This window comes from Oncorhynchus kisutch, linkage group LG3, assembly GCF_002021735.2.
Source record: "Oncorhynchus kisutch isolate 150728-3 linkage group LG3, Okis_V2, whole genome shotgun sequence".
NCBI classification, from domain to species: domain Eukaryota; kingdom Metazoa; phylum Chordata; class Actinopteri; order Salmoniformes; family Salmonidae; genus Oncorhynchus; species Oncorhynchus kisutch.
Genome location: NC_034176.2, coordinates 49,547,722 through 49,559,122, shown reverse-complemented (window position 1 = coordinate 49,559,122; position 11,401 = coordinate 49,547,722). Strand labels below are relative to the sequence as shown.

General features: G+C 46.0%; 1 protein-coding gene across 1 annotated transcript; it reads right to left on the bottom strand.

Annotated features, from left to right (window-relative positions):
* Positions 1–10,439: 10,439 nt before the first annotated feature.
* LOC116358109 (chromaffin granule amine transporter-like) lies at positions 10,440–10,850 on the bottom strand. The gene has a single exon (XM_031807768.1). The coding sequence runs from the start codon at positions 10,836–10,838 to the stop codon at positions 10,470–10,472; it is 369 nt and encodes a 122-aa protein (XP_031663628.1). The 5' UTR covers positions 10,839–10,850; the 3' UTR covers positions 10,440–10,469.
* Positions 10,851–11,401: the final 551 nt, after the last annotated feature.

The following is an 11,401-nucleotide window of genomic DNA, read 5'->3' as shown; positions in this document are numbered from 1 at the left end:
CAGATCTGACCTTTTTAGCTAACGGTAGCTGACATCACTTGTTCTCAATCTCAGTTTATTCGGACTAGAGCACATCTGCATTAATGTTCATAAATACTTTTTTGCCCCACTGTAGTTCACTTATTTTGGTTTCAAAACAGCAAATCTCTCCGAAAGGTGACTAGTTTGCATCTCTGGGTTAATGCTCCCTGCCTGTTTCATTACATTGGTGTCAGAAGTGGGAGGTAGACTGAGAAAGGGTTGAACCACTTAACTAAAAACAACTTTTTTTACATTGTATTTATTTATTCAGAGTATGGATTAAGGTGTTTCTTAAACTGGCAGCATGATATACACATTCATATAAATTACATTGACTGAAGTTATCAATTGTGTTGCTATCTACCAAATACAAATAGCATACACTATATTTATTGCATGTGGACATTTTCATGTGTTACATTTCTCATCTGCTGAAATGTCTGATGTTGCTTTATATTTCAAAAGTCTATTTTCTCTGTTGTCACAGCATACTGTATCTCAAATCCTTTAGTTAACTTGAAATTGCCTTATCCTGCAGGTTTTGATCCTGCAGGATTTCTGCAGGAATGTACTTGGTCCTGCGGGTATTGCCATAACCTGTACAAATATCAAAATCCTGAAGGTTTCAGTCCTGCAGGATTCAACCTAGAATTGACTTGGTCCTACAGGAATTGCCATAGGAATTGCCAGTTTTTATTTTTTTAAATTGAACCTTTATTTAACTAGGCAAGTCAGTTAAGAACACATTTTTATTTACAATGACAGCCTACCCCGGACAACACTGGGCCAATTGTGTGCTGCCCTATGAGACTCCCAATCATGGCCAGATGTGATGCAGCCTACTTTTTGGAAGCCAACCACTCGATTTCGTCTCTGCGTTATATTGGCACCGAACATGTCACCCTCCCTAGGAGAGGGGGTGACCTTGATCATTTATTGTTAAAACGAGAGGCTGCCCAGATCTTTAATTTAAAGACCCTTTCTCCTTTCGGTCTCAACGTAGACTTTGATCTGATGCCATTATTGTGATTATTGTGACTTTGCCATTGTAATTGTTTGTAAGCTTGTGTAGTCTAAAATGAATCTATGATCGTATGCTATCCATTTGTTCTTTTGTATGCTGCTCTTTGTATGCAATTTTAATATTTGATATTTAACCAATGATATTAGGCCCCACTTGGCCATGATCACAGACACCTGTGTCTTTTGACACTATACAAACGAGTCATGCCGCAGTGTTTGATTATACCCTGATGAAGACAGCTTGGCTGTCGAAACGTTGGACATTACATTTTTGCATCTGAGCTCCTAGAGTGTGCGGCTCTCCTTTATTTTCAAGTTTTCACTCCGCTAGCCAGCACCTCGCCTAATAGGTGTGCCTTTCTTTTTCTTCTAGATTGCAGCCTGGATTCAAACCAGGGACTGCAGTGACACCTCTTGCACTGAGATGCAGTGGCTTAGACCTCTGCACCACTCGGGAGCCACTCTGGGTTTGGTCCTGCAGGAATTGTCAGGTTTGTGCAGGATTTTCTACAATTCATACAATTCATACTTCCTGCAGGATTTTTTTCAATCCTACAGGATTCCTGCAGGACACCTGCACAACTCCTTCACAAAAGGTTGAATTCCTGCAGGACTCCTGTAGGACTTTTTTGTAAGGGTATGCAAGAAATGGCAGCGGAAAAGCATTAATGCGCAAATATTGATATAATAACAATAATTTGAAATAGACTTGGAGTCACGTGATGACATTGTGTGTGGTCCTCCCACTTCAACTCAGGAAACAATGCCGTTTAGGCCACTAGGCAACAGATGAAATAAATGATGATGAACTTCACAGGGTGGTGAAAGTGCATGGTATGAGCTTGATGCTCCTTTCCAATAAATGTCGAGGGTCTTATTCTGGTATAATAATAATCAATGCTAGACTGCTGTTTTGAAAAATAAATAAAAATCTTGCTCTGATCCATAATCTCATCATGTAGACTAGTTTACCCGCACTGTATCTGAGTCATGGCTTATAAGTGTAACGGCTTTCTTCCGTCGAAGGAGAGTCGGACCAAAATGCAGCGTGATGATGATTCATGATATATTTTAATGAAGGAAAACCTATACATACAGAAACTACAAAACTAACGAAATGAAATAATGAAAACCGAAACAGCCCTATCTGGTGCAAACACAAAGACAGGAACAATCACCCAGGAAAACACTCACAGAATATGGCTGCCTAAATATGGTTCCCAATCAGAGACAACGATAATCACCTGACCCTGATTGAGAACCGCCTCAGGCAGCCCTAGACTACTTAGACACCCCACAAAACCCCTAAGACAAAAAACACACCACAATAACCCATGTCACACCCTGGCCTGACCAAATAATGAAAGAAAACACAAAATACTAAGACCAAGGCGTGACAGAACCCCCCCCCCCCCCCCCCCCCCTAAGGTGCGGACTCCCGGACGCACCTCAAAACCATAGGGAGGGTCTGGATGGGCGTCTGACCATGGTGGCGGCTCCGGCTCGGGACGTGGACCCCACTCCATAAATGTCATAGTTCCTCCCCCTCACGTCCTGGGATAATCCACCCTCGCCGCCGACCATGGCCTAATAGTCCTCACCCAGAACCCCACTGGACTGAGGGGCAGCTCGTGACTGAGGGGCAGCTCGTGACTGAGGGGCAGCTCGGGACTGAGGGGCAGCTCGGGACTGAGGGGTAGCTCGGGACTGAGGGGTAGCTCGGGACTGAGGGGTAGCTCGGGACTGAGGGGTAGCTCGGGACTGAGGGGTAGCTCGGGACTGAGGGGAAGCCCAGCACTGAGAGGAAGCTCAGCACTGAGAGGAAGCTCAGCACTGAGAGGAAGCTCAGGCAGGTAGTTGGCTTTGGCAGATCCTGGCTGGCTGGCGGATCTGGAAGAGTCTGGTTGACTGGCAGATCTGGAAGAGTCTGGTTGACTGGCAGATCTGGAAGAGTCTGGTTGACTGGCAGATCTGGAAGAGTCTGGTTGACTGGCAGATCTGGAAGAGTCTGGTTGACTGGCAGATCCTGGCAGACTGGCAGCTCTGGCTGCTCCATGTAGACTGGCATCTCTGGCTGCTCCATGCAGACTGACATCTCTGGCTGCTCCATGCAGACTGACATCTCTGGCTGCTCCATGCAGACTGACAGCTCTGGCTGCTCCATGCAGACTGACAGCTCTGGCTGCTCCATGCAGACTGACAGCTCTGGCTGCTCCATGCAGACTGACAGCTCTGGCTGCTCCATGCAGACTGACAGCTCTGGCTGCTCCATGCAGACTGGCAGCTCTGGCTGCTCCATGCAGACTGGCAGTTCTGGCTGCTCCATGCAGACTGGCAGCTCAGGCTGCTCCATGCAGGCTGGCAGCTCAGGCTGCTCCATGCAGGCTGGCAGCTCAGGCTGCTCCATGCAGGCCGGCAGCTCTGGCTGCGCTGAACAGGCAGGAGACTCCAGCAGCGCTGTAGAGGAGGAAGGCTCTGGCAGCGCTGAACATGCGGGAGACTCCGGCAGCGCAGGAGAGGAGGAAGGCTCTGGCTGCGCTAAACAGGCGGGAGACTCCAGCAGCGCTGTAGAGGAGAGAGGCTCTGGCTGCGCTGAACAGGCGGGAGACTCCGGCAGCGCAGGAGAGGAGAGAGGCTCCGACAGCGCTGGAGAGGCGGGAGACTCCGACAGCGCAGGAGTAGAGAAAGACTCCGACAGCGCTGGAGAGGCAAGGCGCACTGTAGGCCTAATGCGTGGTGCTGGTACTGGTACTGGTGGTACTGAACCGAGAACACGCACAGGAAGCCTGGTGCGGGGAGCTGCTACCGGAGGGCTGGGGTGTGAAGGTGGCACAGGATGGGCTAGACCGTGAAGGCGTACTGGAGATCTTGAGAGCAGTGCTGGCACAGGACGTGCAAGGCTAGGGATGTGCACAGGAGGCCTGGTGCGTGAGGCTGGCACCAACTTCACCAGCCGACTAACATGCACCTCAGGACGAGTATGGAGCGCTAACCCAGGTGCCATCAAATCCCCGACACGCTCCGTCGGACTAATATCGTACCTAAAGCACCAAACTAGCAACTCCCTCATTACTCTCTCCTCCACTTTCCTCATTAACTCCTTCACAGTCTCTGCTTCGCTCACCTCTAACACCGGCTCTGGTTCTGGTCTCCTCCTTGGCTCCTCACGATAAACAGGGAGAGTTGGCTCAGGTCTGACTCCTGACTCTGACACACTCTCCCTGAGCCCCCCCCCCCCCCAATACATTTTTGGGGCTGACTCTCGGGTTTCCTTCTGCGACGTCGTGCTTGTCTCTCCAACTCCATTCTCCTATAACCTGCTTCGCACTGCTCCAGCGAATCCCAGGCGGGCTCCGGCACTCTCTCTGGGTCGACCGCCCACCTGTCTATTTCCTCCCAAGTAGTGTAGTCCCGATATTGTTGCTCCTGCTGCCGCTGTTGCTTCTCCTCATACCAGCGCCTCTCAGCTCTCTCCGCCTCCAGTTCTTCTTTGGGGCGGCGATATTCTCCAGGCTGATCCCAGGGTCCTTGTCCGAACAATTCATCCTCCCATGTCCTTTCCTCCTTTCGCTGCTTCTGCTGTCGCTTTTGCCTGTTACCACGCCACTCGGTCCGGGTGTGGTGGGTGATTCTGTAACGGCTTTCTTCCGTCGAAGGAGAGTCGGACCAAAATGCAGCGTGATGATGATTCATGATATATTTTAATGAAGGAAAACCTATACATACAGAAACTACAAAACTAACTAAATGAAATAATGAAAACCGAAACAGCCCTATCTGGTGCAAACACAAAGACAGGAACAATCACCCAGGAAAACACTCACAGAATATGGCTGCCTAAATATGGTTCCCAATCAGAGACAACGATAATCACCTGACTCTGATTGAGAACCGCCTCAGGCAGCCCAAGACTACTTAGACACCCCACAAAACCCCTAAGACAAAAACACACCACAATAACCCATGTCACACCCTGGCCTGACCAAATAATTAAAGAAAACAGAAAATACTAAGACCAAGGCGTGACAATAAGGGCTTCCGTTTTTGTTTTAGCATTTTAGCTAACCCTAAACATTTTCCTAACCTTAACCTAATTATGCTACGTTCATTCTGCTAACCTGCTGCATAGATTCTCCCAACCTGCTACAAAAAGTCAAATCTGACATTAATTCAACAAAAGCTGGATCCCTTCTAGCCATTAGCCTGTATCTGCGAGATGTTGGCTAGAGTGCACGTGCCAAGACCAGAGTAGGCACATTTGGTATTTAACACAACAGATGTTGTGACAAAACTATTGGTAGAGTTGGAAATGTGATGGAAACACATTGAACATTAGAATAATTAAAATGGTGTGAGAAGGTACATTTTGTGTGCACGACGTCATCACACACTGATTTTTATCTGCAACAAGTGAGTTTGGTGAAAACACACCACTAGTGTGTGCACGTGTGTGTGTCATGTTTGGGTTTACCTGTGCGGAGTGGTGGGGGTAGGGAGTTCGTGTTTGGCTTGATGTCAGGCAGGAAAGTGGGCTTGACGTCATGGCCAGGAGACATGTAGGGGGCATCACACTGCCAGGGGTTATGGGAGGGGTGGGGTTTCCAAGAAGAGGAGAGCTTGGATAACCAGGCATCACCCTGCCCAGCTGGAACACAAAGAAAATGAGAGCAGGGTTAGGTTGCTGTACTTGGAGGACAAAAAAACTAGCAATATGTTTTGCTTTGAGATTTTGGCATTCAGAGGCAACGTAGGTCTACATCTCTACACACAAAGAGAAGCCTGGTCCCAAATCTGTTTGTGCCGTCTTTCCAACTCCTACAGCCATTGGCAAGACGGCACAAACAGATCTGGGACCATGTCACACCTAAATATAATGAAAGTGGAATGAGTTCTCTCACTCTGTCTCCCATTGACTGCAGCCTGGTTGAAGATGTTGTAAACTCCACCGACTCCCCCAGGCGCTAGTTCATTGTCCGTTGAACTGCTCCGACGGAAAGGCAAATCGCACAACACTGGTTTGTACTCTGGACTCTAGTTTGGGTATTATTACAGTAGCCAGCCAGGGCATACACACACATAGGAGGAGGGGTGTGAAAACAGTACAGCCCAGCAGGCTGTGCAACAGACAGACAGGAATAGGGGTTCGACAGATATGTTGGTGAAGTTGGACACGAACAAAAAACGACATTACGTTAAACTCAATATAAAGCTCAAGCTTAATAAAATAAATAAAATGTACGTAGGTGTTAACATAGTATTATAATTCACACTGCATATTTTCAATTTATGGCTGTCAGTCTACAAATGGTTTGCATTAGAAAATATGTGAAGTAATTCGCTGAGGGCGTTGTATGGGCATTTGAGTCCCTGCTGCGGCCTAGTGTGTCCCTGCTGAGCCCTGGGGTAGCCTGGGTGTTGGGGCATCCTCTGGCCCTGAGGGGCCCCATTGACAGTTGTACGGGGCCCCATTGACGGAAAATGAGCAGGACCCATCCCTGCCGGGGACGTGCCAGGGGGACCTCGGGGGCCCGGGTGTTGCATGAACTGTGTGTTGTAGCCCGCACCGCCACCCATCTGAAAAGTCCTCTAGGTTAGTGTGGGCATGTTATAGCGGGTGAGATAAAGGAAACAGAAGTCACTTTGATGTTCTCTGTTTTCACTGGGTTACATGGTTATAATAACGTAAAAATAAGGTCCATATTGAGCAGTGTTGCAAAGTCGAAGAACTTCCCTCTGTTGAACATGACATAAGCCACTCACTCCTATAGCCAGCCGGGGGTGCAGTATCCACTCAGACCCACAGAGGCCACCATTTTGGTTTATTTTTCAGCACAATACATGGGTCTTGCAGGCAACTCCCATAAGGCGTGTGTCTCAACCCCTGGCTTGCAGTCATCCTGAGACCACTGTACTTCTATAGCAGACAATATCCACTACAAAGTAGGATTAAGTTGCCCCTGGACGCTGATCTTGGGTCAACACTTGGGCTGGGCCGTAGCTATATTTATATCTGTCTGTCTGTCTCTCTGATGCTTCAGAACATCATTCATATGTGTTTCTATATAACACATCGGCACCCACCAATAGCAAATCCCAGGCCTATATTTGTACCAATAAGACCACAGATGTTCTTTGCAAAATGAACCTATAGGACAAGAAATATGATGATTCTTCATTGAACTACCTTGTGATCTTGCAGAGCCAAAAGTGTGCATAGGAAATAATAGTCAAGGGTGACTATAAGACTGATGCCATCAATAAACATCCCAAACATGGAGCACAGCCACCTGAGGAGAGAAAAATACCTCCTCCTTAATGGGAATCATCAACAACTCTCTCTCACACACACACAGAGGAGGAATGGGACCAGATAATGATCATTTTGCGCAAAAATAACAAGTTAGACAGAACCACTGGGCAAAGAATTGACCAGTACATCCAGCATTTCGGGCAGTCTGCCCCTGCACACACACACATTCACACAGACACTAACACTGATTCACACAACCCCCATAGGCTTACATGAGAACTTATTTTCTGAGTGACTAGACTTTATATATTGATAATTGATAGATAGGAACAAATAGAAGTAACCAGGAGAGGATCAACGAAAACCTACCTTCACGTTTTGTTAAATTGGTGCCAATAAGGTAAGAAATGCTTGCTGGTAGGAAAGCCATACCTACAAATCAAATGCAAAACTCTGTCAAACAAAGGAAGGACTATTTAATCCATAGGATTTACTGGAAAGAAAAAAAACATGACGCAAAAACGTACCAAGCAGTCATTTGGGAGAGCACATGGTCTGCATCATCCAGATGGGAAGTGTGGGCTCCAGAATGGCAACTCCCATGTTGGCGAAGCACAGAGAGCCTGAAACCAAAGCACCAAGGTCAGCTCACTTCTGTTTTACGACTATCCCTGCATCCCAAGTGGCAATGTAATCCCTATTTAGTGCACTACTTCACCCATAGGGCCTGGTCAAAAGTAGTGCACTAATAGGGAATATATTGACATTAGGGACATTTCCTCTGTGTTTAGCCTTACTCTTTGGTTTGCTATTCTGACAGTCAAGTCCCAGACTCACCTGCACAAATGAGAATGTAGGGGTCCTTCAGTAGTGTCAGCAAAGGAGTGCCATCCACACTCTGTAAGTTAATGTGAAATGTTAAGCCGGAGGAGACAGGAAAATGTCTTGTTTTTTCTAGCGTGAGGGAGGAGACCTCTGAAATGTCAACATTATAAAATAAGACAACGTGTAATTTAATGCAATGATGGCTTCTGTTCGGTGCATCTTAAACGACACTGATTCGTACACACTCTGTCTCAATCCAAATGTGTATTTCCGCGGTTCCTCACATCCTAGCTCCTCGCCTTCTACTCTATAGTATTGGAAGAGAAGGTCCAAAGTCCCTCCCCAGGCCTTCTTCTCTAATGGTTTTGTGAAAGAGGTGGGAGATAGCATTTGAGGACTCAAGGAAAGATGAATTGAGATAAAGCCCCATTTTTTTATTTGATCAAGTCAGTTATGTTCATTTTGTGGCTGGGTTACATTTATTTTTAAAATCTTTTATCTTGAAAGAAAAGGTGAAAAGTATACTCACATCTGGTGAAATCTTTGATGGCAGAGATGTAACACTGTGTGTTTAGAGAGTCAATCAGTTGGCATTAAGGAACATTCCTAGAATATACCTTGTCCTCTCCGAACAAATCAAACAGCTTGCCTGTCTAAACTGTTCATTCTGATTGTTAGCCACAAGAGATAATCTGGTAACACTTGACATTACAGTGTTCTTATTACTGTGTATCATGTAATTACAGTGTAACAACAAGTATAGTAATTTCCCATATTACACTGTACCTAACCATAACCCTAACGTTGGCCTGACCCTAAGCCTAAGTAATGCAAAGTACATTATAAGTACAGACTTTACTGTACAAGTGTAATGATAATTGTTATTACTCATTATTACACTGCACTGAGTAATTACAATTCTTCTTACATTGTAATTACAGGAATAATTACACTGTAATAAGTCACTGTAATGTAAAGTGTAACAGATAAACGGAAATACTGAAATACTGCCAGAAAGGCCAAGATCAAGAAAGGAGCAGTCTTCCCCACAAATGAATACATTACACTGCCAAATGGCGCTCCAACTGTCAAAGACATTTTCAAGAAAAAGTCATTGATTATACATGTATTCCACATGATGATTTCACATTTGGCATGTGTTAGTGTAAGACACATTTCATCGTAACCATTTGCTATTTAGCAGATGCTTTTATCCAAAGCATCTTACAGTAGTAATGTGTGCATACAGTACAATTTCGTATGGCCACAGTGGCAATTGACTGCACAACTTACAAGTGCCATGCTCTACCAACTGAGCCACACAGGACCACCAGGATCTGCTCCTTTCTTAATCTAAGCCTTTCTGGCAGTATTTCACACCGTTACACTGTTGTCTCTAACTTCTTGCCCTTTGTGCTGTTGTCTGTGCCCAATAATGTTTGTACCACATTTTGTGCTGCTACCATGTTGTGTTGCTACCATGCTGTGTTGTCATGTATTGCTGCCTTGCTATGTTGTTGTCTTAGGTCTCTCTGTATGTAGTGTGGTGTTGTCTCTCTTGTTGTAATGTGTGCTTTGTCCTATATTTATATTGTATTTATTTTTTATTTTTAATCTCAGGCCCCCGTCCCGCCTTTTGCCTTTTGGTAATCTGTCATTGTAAATAAGAATTTACCCTTAACTGATTTGCCTCGTTAAATAAAGGTCAAATAAAAAATAAAAAAGGGGAGTAACTCACGAGAACCCCCATGGTCAGTCCACCCAGTGCGATCCCCATAGCTACGCCTCTCTCCTCATTACTTGTGTACACACTGGCCAACATTCCCAGTCTTACGGGAGAAGACATGCTTTTCACTTAGACGTTAAGATGCTCGGACAAAATGGTTCATATTCTATTACAACACTGGGGAGTTAGGATATTTTTGTGAAAAACAAAACACGGAGGAGAAAGAGGAACCAATTCCCTGAAGAGAGCGAGCAAAAAACAACAAGGCGTATGCACATGAGAAGGCAAACACTGACATCCACCAGACACAACTCCGTTACCATTACTGCACTGTGGTAAGATAAAATCAAATCTAAAGATGACGCAATTGGAGTTGTGAAACAGTCATGGTATGTATATTAGAGATCACTACCTCAATTATATCTCATTATCAACTGTGTGTAACAAGTTAGAAGTGTGTGTCAGTGTCAGGCACGCATACTTATTGTTGAAACAAACATGATGATAAAGACAGCAAACATTGGAATGTGATGTCCAACTCTTGGGGGAAAATATAAGGATAAGATTAGAACCAGTGTGTATTGTATTTAATCATTTTCAATAAATGTGAAGTTGAACACTGTCCTAGCTAGCTGTGATTTTGTCACACACACAAAAACACTTGCTGTGAAGCCAGAACATGAACCTGTTGGCCAGGGGACCCACGAAGGGATTGATCAGAAGCTGCACCAGAGCCTTGGAGGCAAAGAGGAGTCCCACACAAACATTCTCCTTGTCCAAGAAGGCACTGTCCTCCTGGCTTGTGCTGCCTTTCACCTGGCTGGAGTTTCTGGAGATGTTGAAGAGGAGGGCCTCAGACAGGTTGCTCTCAGAGCAGCTGATGCTGTAGGAAGTGTTGTCGTAGAAGGAGTGGACTGAGGCCAATGTGAAGCCCTCCTCAGAGAGCCTCTGCATGCTGGATGAAGGTGTCCTGTGTAGGGGGATCCAGGGCATATAAAAACATTGGGATGATGGGCACTGCGAGAGAGGAGAGACGACACATTTGGGTTTGTGGGAGACTGTGCACTTTAAAAGGCAGGCGAAAGGAAAGGAGGGAACCCTTTTGTCTCAGTACTGGGGAGGCACAGTGGATCTACTCCATGAGGGGGAATGTGGTCGCGCTGCTCTCTGTCAACCCGAGTTATTCTCTGTGGGGTCTAGATGTCAGGCCAGGTAAAGGCAAATGCTATGGTCACGCTAGCTGCAGTGTTGGCCCTGCAGCTAAATATTAAAATGGGTGACGTGCCTTTTTCAATATAAATATCACTACCCAATCTAAGGTACACAACTACATGCACATTTGAAAGTGTGTGTTTGTGTGTATGTGTGTACGTGTGTGTGTGGGTTGTCTGGACTCACCGACAACAGTAAGCAGAATGTTATCCAGTAGCAGCCCAACACACACGACCACCAGCACCACTCTGGTGGAGCCTCTGCTCTGTCGCAGCCACACCAAGGGGTCGCGCCCACACCAAGGGGTTGAATAGCGACATAGCTCTCCACGTTCCCTGGGACAA

What these genes read in the sequence shown, in the direction of transcription:
- LOC116358109 (XM_031807768.1), bottom strand. Translation starts at nt 10,838, where the DNA reads ATGCCCTGGATCCCCCTACACAGGACACCTTCATCCAGCATGCAGAGG.